The 15,080-nt window shown below is 32.1% G+C and overlaps 2 protein-coding genes across 4 annotated transcripts; both read right to left on the reverse strand.

The window, feature by feature from the left end:
- Window positions 1–678: 678 nt before the first annotated feature.
- On the reverse strand, window positions 679–7,177 carry LOC123709764 (target of rapamycin complex subunit lst8). 3 transcript variants are annotated; one of them, XM_045661301.1, is made up of 7 exons: window positions 6,796–6,913; window positions 6,397–6,520; window positions 6,113–6,174; window positions 5,480–5,633; window positions 3,535–3,725; window positions 2,306–2,448; window positions 679–1,561 (listed from the first exon to the last, which is right to left on the reverse strand). In XM_045661301.1, exons 2-7 carry the CDS (start codon window positions 6,511–6,513, stop codon window positions 1,446–1,448), a joined length of 783 nt encoding a protein of 260 aa, XP_045517257.1. In that variant the 5' UTR covers window positions 6,514–6,520; window positions 6,796–6,913; the 3' UTR covers window positions 679–1,445. The 3 variants fall into 3 exon arrangements, with proteins under 3 accessions (XP_045517257.1, XP_045517255.1, XP_045517254.1); XM_045661299.1 differs by lacking the exon at window positions 6,796–6,913 and adding an exon at window positions 6,974–7,177 and having other exon boundaries at window positions 680–1,561; window positions 6,397–6,549; XM_045661298.1 differs by having other exon boundaries at window positions 680–1,561; window positions 6,397–6,549; window positions 6,796–7,177.
- An 886-nt stretch (window positions 7,178–8,063) lies between these two features.
- On the reverse strand, window positions 8,064–10,482 carry LOC123709765 (high mobility group protein D). The gene is made up of 4 exons (XM_045661302.1): window positions 10,340–10,482; window positions 9,558–9,720; window positions 9,322–9,468; window positions 8,064–9,137 (listed from the first exon to the last, which is right to left on the reverse strand). Exons 2-4 carry the CDS (start codon window positions 9,705–9,707, stop codon window positions 9,069–9,071), a joined length of 366 nt encoding a protein of 121 aa, XP_045517258.1. The 5' UTR covers window positions 9,708–9,720; window positions 10,340–10,482; the 3' UTR covers window positions 8,064–9,068.
- Between the last annotated feature and the right edge of the window lie 4,598 nt (window positions 10,483–15,080).

The raw sequence follows: 15,080 nt of genomic DNA on the forward strand, positions 1-15,080 counted from the left end.
TACCCATTCGATTGCGGCGTAAGATGTACATTTTACAACTTCATTCTTGTTAATCCTAAAACTCCTAGTTACTTAAAGCAAAATTTTATGTTCCTCTCTGGCGGTAATTTTGATTTGCGTTCCTTAGATAATCTAATTCTTGAAACTCCCATTCATAAAACTGATTTCTATCACTCTTTCTTCACTATTCAAAGTATCCTACCATGGAACTCCTTACCAATAGATATCGGACGAGCTGTCTCTAAATTTATTTAAAATCTTGTTTTTGATCATTTTTCTTCTACCTCGTAATTAGCTACGCTAATATATATTAATTGTGTGTCAATTAACCTTTGGCAAAGCTTTTACATGTCTGTTTATACATATTATTATTTTTATTTTATTTAACTTTAGTTATAGTTGCGAGTTATTTTGCACTTCTTGTACTTTACCCTCTGTAGGTGATTCTTTTTTTTTTATAGTTCCATATTAGGGTTGCCTGGAAGAAATCACTTGTTAGCGATAAGGCCGCCTGTAATGTAACCTACTTAGTCTTTGTTTTTTTATTTGTATAATTATTTATACTATGGTAACGAAGTATAAATAAATAAATAAATTGTCAGTTCGTTGTTGTCAAAGTAAATTAAATACGTGCATTAAAAAGACATTTATTTACAAAATTTAAATGCACGTTGAACACTTGAAATCTTAAATTACTACCCAGTTTTAAATAAACTTAATATACTTACTCTACTCAGAAATTAATTTTAGAAATAAAGCAAATACTCAAATGTATGAACAAATTCATACGCAAATATATAGTTAGTAGTAATTATACGTTTACAAAATAACAATAGTTGATTTTTACAAGCTTTTATACATAGTCCAATGTCTATGGCTCATCTACATTTTTTTTTTTACAAATGGTTAACTGTCATCAGTCAAAAGCTGATAAAGGATGGTACTTATTTATGTACAACGGTCCACAAAGTTGTTTGTTTATTCTAGCATTTAACATTCCCACAATTTGAAACACTTGCGTCAACGGATTGGATATATTTATATAAATATAAAAAAATCTATTATTAACATAGAAATCTGCGCGGAAAGCGAACCATCACGTCGTGTGATTTGAAGTCGCAGTTAGAATCTATATTTTTTCTAGTAGTAGTAGAAAACACATTTACGTCATTATACTTAGATTAAAATATTGGTAGTCTGATATTTAATATGCTAAAATTAAAATATATTTTTTGTAAATAAATCAAATGACGCGTATTTTCTTCCGGTTCTTTTTGAAGTCTATGCACATCTACATGGCCAACCAATATTTGTTGTAGCTTGTTTATTACTTCAAATTCTCATGTGGCGTTTTTATTGCATAGTCTTGTGTATTTCACAAAAAATCAAGTAATGTCTTAATGTTGTTTTTATGGACAGTTTTAAAATAACTAAAAATATCAGATCTATACAGCTTGGTCTCGGAAAGCTAGCGCTGTGATAGGTTTCTGATGTCCGCAATATTCTCGCTCTAAAGTCCCTTTCTCCAAATCCCACAAACGTGCGTAGCTGTCCGATGAACCTGATAAAAACATTAAAAAAAATTATTTCAAATTTACGGGTAATCAAACGTCACTCTCCACTTGAGAATTGTCAAATATGTCAAACTTCAAATAGAGAAAAAAATGTATAGTCCTTGAGACTAAGAATTCTATAATTCGTTTGATTTTTGTAAGCATTATTTTTTTTAATGAACGCTTTTAAAGTTTGTATAGGTAATAAAAAGATTTCACTCTCAGAAAACTTTTCAATAGTCTTGTCAAACTATACGTACTCGATACAGTTCAGCTGTCGGCAGTTCTATTGTTAATTACGATACGAAAGCGAAAGAAATGAATTTGTTTTCATTTTTGGCTCTATTTTGTCATGTCAAGTCCCGTCTATGAATCTGTCTGGAAGTGTATAATAAAAAAAAACTTTTTGATTGTGTGATGACATCATAATGACACAATAATGTTGCACTTGTGTGTATTAGTTATAACCGTTTGCCTTATTTGTTATGTATTTATTTTCGCCAGTTTAGATCCATCCAGTGTATCGCTCACAATACAAAATATATTTTTATACAGTAGTTTGTGAGACAGGTAGGACGTAACTCGGCATTGACTATATTAGTCTTCAATTGCATAATCTATATGCAATCAATTAGATTTTTAGTCTGACAATTTTAGAAAGTAGATTTAAGCTTGATTGACGTTCTATATAATATACTGTATATGTCAATTGCCAATTCTTTAATATTGGGTAAAGGCGGATAATTACTCACCAGTGAAGAGATATCTAGAGTCGATGGTGAAGGCGGCATCCCACACCCAGCGCTGTGTGTCGTGTCTTAATTCGCGTTTTAGGGTCCAGTCTTTTGTATTCCACACTTTCGCGGAACAATCGCCAGATGTCGTTACTAACATACTAAAATACGAAGAAATTTTAATTAATTAAATATAAAAAGAGTTTTGTACCTTATAAATTAAATTAATAACAGACTTTAATTATCGAGCAAAACCAAAAAATAGTAATTATTATTATCTAAACGTAATATCTATATATATATAAAATTCTCGTGTCACAATTTTCGTTCCCATACTCCTCCGAAACGGCTCGACCAATGCTTATGAATTTTTCAGTAAGTCTGAGAATCGGCTACTATCTATCTTTCCAACCCCTAAGTGATACAGGGTGTCAACCCCAAAAAAATATTTTTTATTTTTTTATGATACAGGATACAAAAATGCATACAACCCTTAGTTGTCACCCCTCTACGATCAACCCCTATTTTTATTAAACTAACAAAATGTTTCCTGGAAATAATATTCGTGGCAAAACGACGTTTGCCGGGTCAGCTAGTATAAAATATAAAAAAGCCTACAACCTTCTAGGAAACACCTAGGGAGGCCCAGCGTCAGATTTTTGAATATGTTTTCAGACACTTTATATTTCTTGAAAGACAAGTCACCCTTCTGTGTCACACGAAGGTTTCCTAACGATCGTTTACTTCGCGAGCGATTGTTAAATGCGCAAACGACATCAACCATACTAGATTTTGCGCTTTATAAATTTCGAGTCTCAAAAAAATGCGTTTTTATATAATTTTAAAGTGCTTTGTATATTTCTACGTTACGATAAAAATTATCCTTTTGCAGCATTTAATACTTTTATATTATTATAAAGATATTATTTGACCACTAAGGGTATAGATACCGGCAAACTTCTTGAACAAATGTCCTTGCTTGCGCAAAGCAATTTTTAGGTATCACTGGAAGTGGGAGCGGCGGGGGAGTGACGTGTCGATCACGTGATTGGTAAATCAGTTGACGTTTGTGTCCCGCGCTGTGTACGATGAGCAAACTTTCCCCCACTCCCTTGTTTAGTGCTCAAGAAGTTTGCCGGTACCTGTAGTTTAAATAATAAAGAAAAAATTACCAACAAACCAAACTTACCTTTATAAAATAAATAACGCGAAAAATTGCGAATTGTGCGTAGTTAAATAATACTTACGTAGAATCCAAACTGAAGTTACACCTCAACGCGTACTTGCTATGAGCTTGTATATGTTTCTTTGGAACAGGCCGAGGCGGTGACCCACCCAAAGACCAGACATAACAATTTCCTTTATTGTTCACACACGCCATTAATTTTCCTTCTGGGTCTATTGCTATATCTTGGATAGAGGCTTCCGCTTCTGGTATCTAAAAAATTCGCGCAGACATTTGAAAAAAAATATTACTACAATGTTCCAAGAAATTTCAAACGGAGGTAGTTTATATTTATACCATATCACTGTAAAGTTATTTTATTGTATAATTTAGGCATTATGTACTTATTAAGAAAACACTTTTTAAACGGATTGAAGCTATGCATTATTATTATAAACTTTTAATTATTTACATAAATTAAAAAATCTGACGTTTCGCGTGCTTTACAGCGTGCTTGGTCACGGTGACTAAAGACAAAAGGTGTTGAATGTCAAAAGTATCACAGCTCCAGAGAAAGTTGTGTTATTTGTATTTATTTCCCCAGAGTTGATATCGACTAAAAGATGACGGGTTTTTGCAGAAATGACTCACGGTGTCCTCTATTTTCGCGGATTGTTTGTCTTGGAGTTTTAATTTGGATATTATTGGATCCCAGGTGTTTGATAATTTTAGACCGTCTTCTCTATTGAATATGGGGTGTTTTTTTTTATTTCAATGGCTTCGCGTACTAATCTTGGGAAGAATCTTTTTTTTTCGCAAGTACTTTTGGTTGGTCAAAGCGTATGTAATGATTCGGCCTATCTAGTGTGTATTCACACTTTGCGAAAGAAAAAAAGAGTTTCTTAATGTGTAAAAGCTATGTTAACAAAAGACAATATTATGTACTTATATTATATCCGTACTAATAATTTAGTAATAACAAGTTCAAACAAAAAGAAAAAAGTAATAAAAACTAAGCACAAATTTTTTATTTTTATGACAATTATGGGGATAAATTAGGGGCCGTTCAAGTATTACGCAAGCATTATTTGGTGATTACGGCAACAGTAATTATTTAAAAACGAAATGTATTTTCGAGGATTCCCAGTTTTATTTTTGACAACTTTGCTTACTTTTGCTGACAAGAGGGGGGGTTAAATTGCAGTAAATCTGCTTACATAATACTTGAACGGCCCTTATACTAAACAAAGTATTAAACGCTAATGCCAAATAATAAAATAAATCGCGTCAAGCTATTTTGGTAGGCATTTGCATTTAATATTTCCTGAAATGGCATACGGAAATTGAAGCCAAGTCAATGGTAAACAGCAACTAACATAGTTTTATATTTATATGGCAGCACTGAACATTTAAGATATGCACTGAACTAAAAGTTAGCCATACATAAAACAAATGCTTAAATCATTTGGTGTTTTTGGTTGTGTGATCATACAATATTATACCACATATATAACAGCCATCTCGGGAATTATACATCATACAGATTATTTATTAAACAAGTTAACATATAAGTATGAACTAATTAATAAGTGTATGGAAATTGACTAAGCAAGTCGCAAGTCAAAACTTTGTAACTTGCAAGAGAAGTATGGAAAGGAGCATACTGGGCTACACACGGAATGATAGGAAAATAGCCGCATATCTCCGAAGAATCATCAATTGGAAAGATGACCAGAGAAAAAAAGGCTTAAGTGGAGATGGACAGGGCATTAGCTCAGAGGCCACAGAGCCATCTACAACACGACAAGCAGACTTTATAAAAGGCTGGTCCTCTGTGGCAAAGACTTGCGAGGGATAAGAAGTACTGGAAATAGCTGGAGGAGGCCTTTGTGCCATAAAGGCAAGCTGTACAAGAGAACAGGTGTGCAACAAAACCATCATAAAGAACTTTTTTTTATACATCTATTTTGTAAACTCTTATTAGTTATAAAGGCAGGAAAATCAACTAAAGAAATATATATAATTACAAGTTGTTCATTGTGATCAGTCTTCAAGTCCCAGATGTGAATAATTCCGCTCTGCCCTCCCACCATAATCTGTGATTGGTCTGGGTGCAACACAACTGCATTTACTGGGGCTGGCACTTGAAATATCCGCTGACATTGAAATTGTCTTCCAGCTCTGCAAACAGATTAACATTATTGCCTAGAAGTAACCTGTATTCCTATACTACTAGTACTAAAGTAACATGTCCTTTCCTCTTCCTTTACAATAAAATTATACCGAGGAGGTTAAATTGTCAACTAAATGACAATGACAAAATATTTGCTATCAGAACTTGATTATGGAGCTACATAAAAATTATAAGACTGTTTACATATGATCATTTACAAACACACAACCATAACCACAGATATCTCACATAGTTAAGTAAATGTATCTTAATTTTGAATGCCAAATATACAGTATATTTCATATTATTTTTAAGTACTAAGTTATGGTAAGAAATTTACATTTACTACCAGTTCCCAAATGAGCAGTGTAAAACGACCAAGAATAACCAGCAATAAATTCTCTATAAAATTGTCAAAGGTTTTTTACATAATGTTTGTAAGCACTTGCAACTGTAACATCATATATAACATTAACATATAATACACCTTAAATCCCAAATCCTAGCTGTGCAGTCTTCTCCACCAGTATACATCCACTGACCATTTTCCTAAAATATTAACGGACATTATTGTTAGATGTTATGAATTTATTACTTCTTCATAGAACAGTATGATACTAATTAGGTCCATCATAATAAGGAGAAAACATTCAATAGTTTATTTGAATATACCAAATAAAGATAATCTAGTGGCTTTAAAGTTTAATTGGTAAAATATATAAATAATTGTGTGTCTCTATCTATTTCATTCATTTAAATAACATAATATACCTGAAAGCCAACACGTGAGACATTTTTAGTGACACCATCAAAGTTTATGATTGGATCAGGGTTGGCACTGGCTAAATCGTACATCCGAATATGCTGGTACCCACATGCTGCCACCATTTGACCGCTAGGATTAATTTCTAAATCATTTACTTGCTGAAATTTATTAAACATATATTTCAATAAATTAAATTTAAATGTTTCAAGCCCGACTCATGGAGTTAGAGGGCATTTCTGTAAGTGACTTCAACAATGCAGTAAATGTTTTGTACAGTCAGTTAATAATAACTTTTTGTAAATTTTTTAGAATGTTTAAGGATTCCTTGTTTAATAAAATCGTAGCAAAAGAATTAATCCTTAAATACACACGGATTTAGATAGATTTTAATATATTTTTCTTACTGAGTCTGGATGTTGCATAGTGCGTAAACAAACACCGCTATGAGCCTGCCAGAGCTTGATGGTGTGATCGTAGCCACCAGTTACAAGTGCCACTTGAGAGCCCCCCGCAGGACCATCTCCAGACATTGTCATTGTTTAATATTATCAATAATTTACAGTGTTAATATAAAATTATAACCTATTATACATTTTATCCAAAACTAACGAGACCAGGACAATTATTATTCCCCTATTGGCTCGATAATATGGTACTTATTAGTCAAGTAATTTAAAAATGTTCGGGAAAAGCCACACATCCAAATTATTAGTTTGTTTATAAATTTCTATTTACTATAATTCGTTGTAAATGAAGTATAAAGGCAGCACTGACATATTTCGTCAATTGTCGGTACGACTCACCACGCAAGTATATTTAAGCTAGGGATGCCGATGCTTAGCGAAAAATATCGATTTTTAAATCGATACGAACCGTAAGCTGATGAATCAATTTACAAATAATCGTGGTATAAAATATGTGTTTAATAAAAATAAGTTTTCTAAGTGTGCATTTATAAAGCAAGTATAATTTTAAAAATAAATACTTTAATAAATTAATTCTTATTAGTAAAATCAATTTCTTTTTCATTCAAAGCATTCGGTAATGACAATAATTATTATTACCAAATCAAATTCAAATCAGTAAAAATAATTTTATTTTAAAATTGTTTAATGAAAAAGTTAGTTCCCAATAAATTTTTTATTAATCAGTTTATCTATGTATAGTTTAGATCAATCGACCTCCGCTTGCCATCCCTACTAAGAACGCTACATTTTTTTAAAAATAATTTTATGGCCTGGTAATGTGAATTTTAAGCCAAAGCACGCTACATTAGTGTCACCATATAGATACAAAGAATTCTTTTTTAGAATGATGCCATAACCCATTCGTCGTTCGGCCCAATCATTTTTGTCAACAAATCAACGTTACATGGTACAAAATATGGTTCTCCAGACAAGATGTACCAACATTGTCATTTATTAGGCCCGTACAAACCATTTGTTAGTTCAGCTAATCAATTTTAGAGTTAACACGTTTACGTAGAATTGGAATACCTATCTAAATTGCAAAAAATTTCAGATAAGTACATAGGTACGAAACCTAATTATAAATAAATCTCTATAGTATATATATTTTTGTTCATCGGTAATATCTTAACCATGGAAGTTTTTAAATAAGACTAATACACGTTTACAGGAAATGGGACAGAAAATAAAAAACAACTTAAAAATAGAATTTTATATGAAATTACTTTATTGAACATGTAAAATCCATATTGACATGAGGAATGCTATTCTCATTTACAAAATAACACAAAATATGTAAAATTTCAGAGACTAATCACATTAAAACCTACCTATACAACTAAAAATACAACATACACATCAATTTTTCTAAACATTAATCAAATTGCTCACCTCGGTGACATTCCGAGATGTAAGCTTATCTTAAGTTTGGTACCATTATTAGTATTGAAATTTACAATGACAGAGGTAGGTTTTACTTTAACAATAAGCCATAGTTAATGAAATTGTCTCTAATTTTACATTTTGATATAGTTAAACCAAAACTTATGTCTTTGAGCACAAAGGTTATTTATACATAGCAACACAAAAATTTATGGCAAAGCACAGCTTTTACTGCAGAGTTAGGTAAGAAGACATAGAGTTTTGATGAAACCATTCAAGGTACATTAATTAAAGGTGAGCATCCAGTCACAGCGAACTTAACAAGGGAGGGCTAACTGTACAATTTCCCCATTTTCATACATGCTAACACTTAACATTATTTTTTTGAGGCTTAGAAATCTAGACCTTAGCCTGCGCTGAACCTTTCCAAATTCTGCATGAAAAAGACTGCATACAGTGTGGTGCAGATGATATTACATGAAGCTGCACAGGGATATCCATTAATACACATACACATAGTATAAGACTAATAATAACCTGCTTGGCTCCATACATAATGGCTGCATCACATGTTACACTCACCTAGAATCTATTCCTATTTAATTACTAAAACATTCTTACTAAACTACTTATTAAAAAAATGTTAATCAATGCCTTCAGAATACCAATAATAATACAGAAAATAATAATTTTGTAAACTTCCAATAAAAGGTGCTAAAAAATTTGTTGTAATGTATACAGACTTTGGAAAGTCAGTGGTACATTATGTAATAAATTAAGTCCGAGTAAATTATTCAATATGAACAGAAATGCGTTGGTTTGGGAGATCATTCGCTTTCCTCATCATCATCGTCACCATCCTCCTCCTCAGACTCTTCCTTCTTCTTCTTAGCCTTCTGAAAACGAAAGCATTGGAAATGATTTCATTATAGATATAGTTCTACTACTTCCAATTGCTATATACAAATAAACAAAACCAACATAAAATATGGATAGTTATGATACAGGTTACCTTGGTGACTAATTGAATAAAATCATAATATAACTAAAATGAAGTTGTTATTGATGCAATATACTCACGGGTGATGCCTTCTTTGCCTTCTTGCCTCTCTTTGTCGCCTGCTTCTTGCCACCACCACCACCTTCACCACCACCTCCATTCGCGTTATATGATTCCAAGTCTTTAGTATATTGTTCTTTTGCTTGGGCGGCTTTTTCTTCCCATTCCTGATAAAAATATCATATTAATATAAAACAAATCAGGAATTGTGGTAAAAATCCAAAAGAAAGTAGGCTATAATAAAACAAAAACTTACACTCTTGTCTTTCATAGCCCTCCAAATTTCTCCGCCTTTTTTAGCGATCTCGGTGACTTTCAGGCCTGGGTTATCGGCTTTGATTTGTTCTCTTGCGCTGTTTAGCCATAGCATGTAAGCTGACATGGGACGCTTCGGCTTGTCCGACATTTTGACTTTTTTCCTGTAAATAATCATTTAACATTACAAAAACATCGAAAACGCGCGGCAACAGGTTATGCGGGCCATGCTGCACTCTATTCGAAGCGTCCGTATCGGAACTAGGCGTTCTCTAGAACACACTTTTGGCGGGAAACCTATTTACAACCCATGCAACTTAACAAAATGTAATTATTTCATTTCTGCATTGAAATCCCGACATAAATAGCACATTTCAATCAATTGGTAGCACATCATTGAACAAAAATTGTTATCGCCCCATATAACGAGTTCAGTGGCCTATGCTTGGGTCGTACGAGCCATTTTGTTTTCACGTATTGTGTGGAAAATACGCAATAACTAATCATGACATAATTGCTACATCATCGCCAATATAATAAGCTTTAACTTGTAGAAGAACTGTTCGATACCTTTAATGGAAAAGATTCGAGAAATAAATTATCAAAAATAGGGCGTCCTTTCTCATACCCACGCGTAGTACGGAAAGTACGGCGAAGCCCATAGCCATGTTTGAGTCAGAATTCCAACGTGGAAAAAACCTTGATTGACTAAAATAAGTCTTCAAATATACATTAAAGCTTAGTATTATAAGCGGGTTTATTAATAAAAATAATTAGACTTACCTGATGGCGAAAATTTTGAAATAATTTTTGAACTAGTGCACAACCAAACTGCAGACGTAGAGAACCGAAAGAAAATGTATGGAGCTCAAAGCAATGTTCCCAGAGTAAGCTAGCTTGGGGGACCTCGCGTCATCACCACAGCGCCCTCTATCTCGGCTGTGATTGGCTGGGACGTACAATGCTACCAACGCTTAAGTACTATCAATCACCATACTATTACGTATATCCGTGACGTATGCTTCATCGGATCATACAAATATAGACTTTATATATTAACAATATGGTATGATGTTGATTATTAAATCGTACTCCATACTATTTGTTCTAAAATATTTTTACGGTTTTCTTCAAGAAAATAATGCTAATACTATTGATTAATCGACACTACGAATCCATTTTGATGCATATTTTATTTTACCACATATACTTTACATAGTTTCATTTAAAAAGTATGTCAAAATTTGGCCTAGTCTACTGATAGGTTTCCTTACCAGCCTTAACAACATTAATTCGCGCCCGATTTTAAATACAGCCAACGTGTATACGAAAAACTAAAAGCGCGGCAAACGTCAGAGCGAAAGGGATGCCAATAAAACAGCGTTTGTTTACGATTTGATATTTCAAAGGGGATTGAGAAATAGTTTTTATTTCGTTTCAATAAGGATGTAGCACTTACAGAAATAGAAATAAAATTCAATATATTTGACGGTTCCTTTCCTACCGTGTATTTTCTATTTCCTAGCGTAAACCACATTAAGAACTTAAGAATTTGTTTTCTTAATTGGTAAATGAACTTGGTTTTTATATAATTATTAAGTTGACATTGGTTTTTTAATAATTATATTATATCTTTACGTAATACCATAATCATCTCTGTCCAGATACTTTTTTAATTTATATGATGTTCACCTCAGCATTTCCACCATCGCTTTTATCCCATGCTTAACAGAAGATGGTGTATAGTACGAGCTGATGTAGCTATTATATTTATTGTTTTAGTTTATAATATAGTATATAACGATATTTTAGTTTAGGCTGTTTTTTTATCCTATCCGGGGTTTTCGTTATCTACCTATATTCTTCTAAATATTTAATCACTGTTACGAATTTTGGAATCCTCATCGTGTTTTATATTTCTACAAGACTAAGTAATAAGGAATTCCCAAAACTTTAGTGAGTTGGTTTTTAAATAGGTACCTTAGTTTGATCACAATAATATTATAAATTGAGAAAAGATACATCGTGGTTTACCTATGATGCTCTTGGGTAGAAAGTAAAAACTTTCGTAATGTAAAGGTAATCGGAAGTGGATTTGAATTGTGCAAATCCACGTAATAAACTATGAAATCTTATACTCGCTAACTTATTTTCGCTCTGTCGTAAATACTTAGTTAATTAAAGCACTAGAGCTGTATTTAGTATATACCGGAATAAATGCGTATTAAGGACCTGCTCATGATAACATACATTAGCACGCCGACGGTTCGGTGAAGTTACAAATAAATACATATTTTAAGGTTTACTAAGAAATTCTTAACTAGTCAGACAAACCATTTCTACAAATCTTGACACAATTTTCGCTGTATGGGCGACCGCACAATCATAAAATAGAAGTAAAAAGCTACCAGGCGTTAAAATGTATGATGCTCAAATACATATCATTGAAATTAATTTTAAAAAATCTGAATCGACTTCAAATGCATACTTCTTATTTCTAATGATTGGTCTTCTCCTCCTCCTTTGGTTTTTATTGAAGCCGGTTAAAATTGAGTTGCATTAGAAACATGATATTGTTTTAAAAGAAACGTTTATTTTACAAAAGTATCTTCCAATGTATTGTGTATTACCGTGTCTTACAGCCTTTGTAAATTAGCCAAAAATATTCATTATAAAAAGATCGAAGCTCGAATAACGGAACAGGTTGCACATAAACCGGTCAATACGCAGAAGTCTTGTCTCAAAACTCAAACGTAGGTAAATAACCAGTCCGACGCCATTAACCATTCATAGATTTAAAAAAAACAGGATTCTTTTCTTCAAAATATTTAGTATGCATTTCAACAAAAAATAAAATTACATAGACCTAATGAATACTTTCACAGGTTTATTTTTGGAGATTGTATTTGTAAATTAGTGTTTTTGCATATTTTTACCCAACATAAGATATTGACAATAATAGAAGTAAAATCTTTATGAAACTTGATTGAATAATAATACAGGAAAAAAGTTTTTATAGTTCTCACTATTATAACTAGCGTACAAAAAGCCCCTAAGACGTTACCGGGTCCCAAGAACTACCTAACTGTATTTCGTTTAACAATTGTAATGCAAAGGGATGCCGTGCAGGGAACCAGCAACAATTATTGTTGCCATCCCCTGTAAAACGCTAAAGAAAGAAATAATATATACGATACATTGCGATAATGTAAAAAGTAAATTAAGGACAATGTTTACGTATACTTCTTGGTCGCTCGGTTGTAACAATATACAGAACTATAACGAATGTAACGCTTTAACACGCAAATATCGTTGTTAATGACGTAGGATTGTTAATTGAGCATGTCAAAAATCTCTCGCATATTTTCGTGTATTCCTATATAACTTCCATAATATGTATGTCGCATCAACGTAAGCAATTACATTATTTTAGTTAATAGATTTAATGACTTTGATAAAAAATTTGTTACAATTTGATCGTATACTACCATTATTTATTTAAAATAGATTATATTTATTTAAACGTTACATTATTTTATTTATCTAGAATTTTATATTATATTACAGTACTTATCACCTCGAACATGCATGATCGGGGATTCAACATTATCAATTAGATACGATAAGCAGTTTACCTATACTTACAGTTTTTTTGCTTACTATACGAAAGTGATGGTTGTGGTGTGTCTAACATTTTAGTACGAAGTTCGCTGCTCGCGAGAAGACTGATGTTGCCACTCCCTCAAAATATATATATTGTTCAAATTGTTCTTTTTTTTAATTATATTATGCAATATCGTTGATGATTACGCGACTATAAGCTATTATCTATACTAATAATATAAATTATATTAGGGAAGACATTTATTACAGTAAGTATGTATGTTTGTAACGGAAATGTCATGTTTTTAACAATGCCTTTTTCCTTTTTTATTAATAAGAAACATGTGTTTTATAAAAAAATGCTAAAAGTATGTATGAAAACAAGCCAACTGTACGCTTTTATTGAATTCGCTGCCAGCTGCATAGGAATAATTCGAAAGTCCTGAATTTGATTGTCGCCGAATGAATAATAGTAGGGTTGGTAGGCACAGTAGGTCGGTATACTGCATACAAAATTATCAATGAAATAGCCTCGACGATTACACACACATAGGACTTGATTGATGCACCGTTACATAGAGATATATCCCGATATCGTGGGATAATTTACATAGGTCGTGAAGAAAAACTCATGAGTATTTTTTAAACCGCTAATAACATTACCTTGAGAATCCATGCGATATATTCAAAATTACTGATTTTCTCTCTCGAGTCGTAAGATTATGTATCTAAGTCGATTTTGATATTCGGTAATCATACTCCTAACTTAGTGCTAAGTTTTGGCGACTCCGAATCTTAGAGTATTTCGCGGATTTTATTCTTTGATTAACATTATTACCGGACCACAACCAGACTGATTTCTGAAATTCTTGTTAAACACTATAAAGATATCTAATCTATAGAGATAAACCTTAATGAATATATATATTCAAATCTTCTTCTAAAAAAACGTAGATGTATAAATATATCTTTGATAAGGAAGAAGAAATCGACTTGAAAGCTTAACATAATAATCTCGATTATGAGTGGTTCATGCCTTTTTTGTTTTTACAAGCTATTCAGCCAGTTTGAAATATTTCTTTCCATTGTAATTTGTACCATGTCGAAGTTATTTGTTTTTTGCGCATGGTACCGTCTTACGGTGCCTGAGATAAAAGGCATCCTTCGGCTAAAGGCAAACGTAGACCGATAATAGACCACCGTATTTGCCAAATGAACAATAATTTGAAGCAAAAACCCGTGAAGTCCTGCCGAAAATACAAGAAGTTATTAAATTTAGTGTATTTAAATAAGATTACATTAATAAATATTTTTTTCTCATAATATTCTGTAATTTTTATATTTGTTGGTTTGTATCAGGTAAAAACAAAACACAATAATTTTTGTAAAATGAATATTATCCATTACTGTCACTAAAAACCACATAAAAAAACATCCGATTTCGCTAATTATGTTTTTGTTGTGTTTGTAATTGTCAGGAGAAGATTCTTATGAAAAAATGTAAAAACATAATTAAGACAATTGTGCGGAAAGTTAAAAAAAAAATAAGAATACCTAACCACTATATTAAGTAATCCTGACTTTTGTTACGAAATCAATTTATTTTTCAGAGCACCGCACTTTTACAATTCAAACTTTTTTTATTTAAGATTATGGCATTTTACATAATATTGACAGAATGCGTGCTGCAAATACCGCTAAAGAGGATGTAAGAAAAATGAACATCGTTAAAATCAAATGCTTTAAATATATATAAAATAAATACAGCCGCTAATCATTTGTGGCATTAATCTTGAAAATCAATGTTTTTCACATGACCAGTTACATATCAACTGTTCCAGTGTCGGAATGCGAACAAAACTATTCATATACGCGCCAGAAAAACAAACAAAGAATATTGTATATCATAAAGCATTAGAAT

This window comes from Pieris brassicae, chromosome 5 (genome assembly GCF_905147105.1).
Source record: "Pieris brassicae chromosome 5, ilPieBrab1.1, whole genome shotgun sequence".
NCBI classification, from domain to species: domain Eukaryota; kingdom Metazoa; phylum Arthropoda; class Insecta; order Lepidoptera; family Pieridae; genus Pieris; species Pieris brassicae.

Excerpts from the sequence above, each read along its gene's own strand:
- LOC123709764 (XM_045661298.1), bottom strand. The coding sequence starts at position 6,927 with ATGACAATGTCTGGAGATGGTCCTGCGGGGGGCTCTCAAGTGGCACTT. Across the intron at positions 6,550-6,795 it reads CTATGCAACATCCAGACTCA|CAAGTAAATGATTTAGAAAT; the intron begins GTAAGAAAAATA and ends AATAAATTTCAG. Across the intron at positions 5,634-6,112 it reads GCTAGGATTTGGGATTTAAG|AGCTGGAAGACAATTTCAAT; the intron begins GTGTATTATATG and ends ATCTGTTTGCAG.
- LOC123709765 (XM_045661302.1), bottom strand. The coding sequence starts at position 9,707 with ATGTCGGACAAGCCGAAGCGTCCCATGTCAGCTTACATGCTATGGCTA. Across the intron at positions 9,469-9,557 it reads GGGCTATGAAAGACAAGAGT|GAATGGGAAGAAAAAGCCGC; the intron begins GTAAGTTTTTGT and ends TATTTTTATCAG. Across the intron at positions 9,138-9,321 it reads AGGCAAAGAAGGCATCACCC|AAGGCTAAGAAGAAGAAGGA; the intron begins GTGAGTATATTG and ends TTTCGTTTTCAG.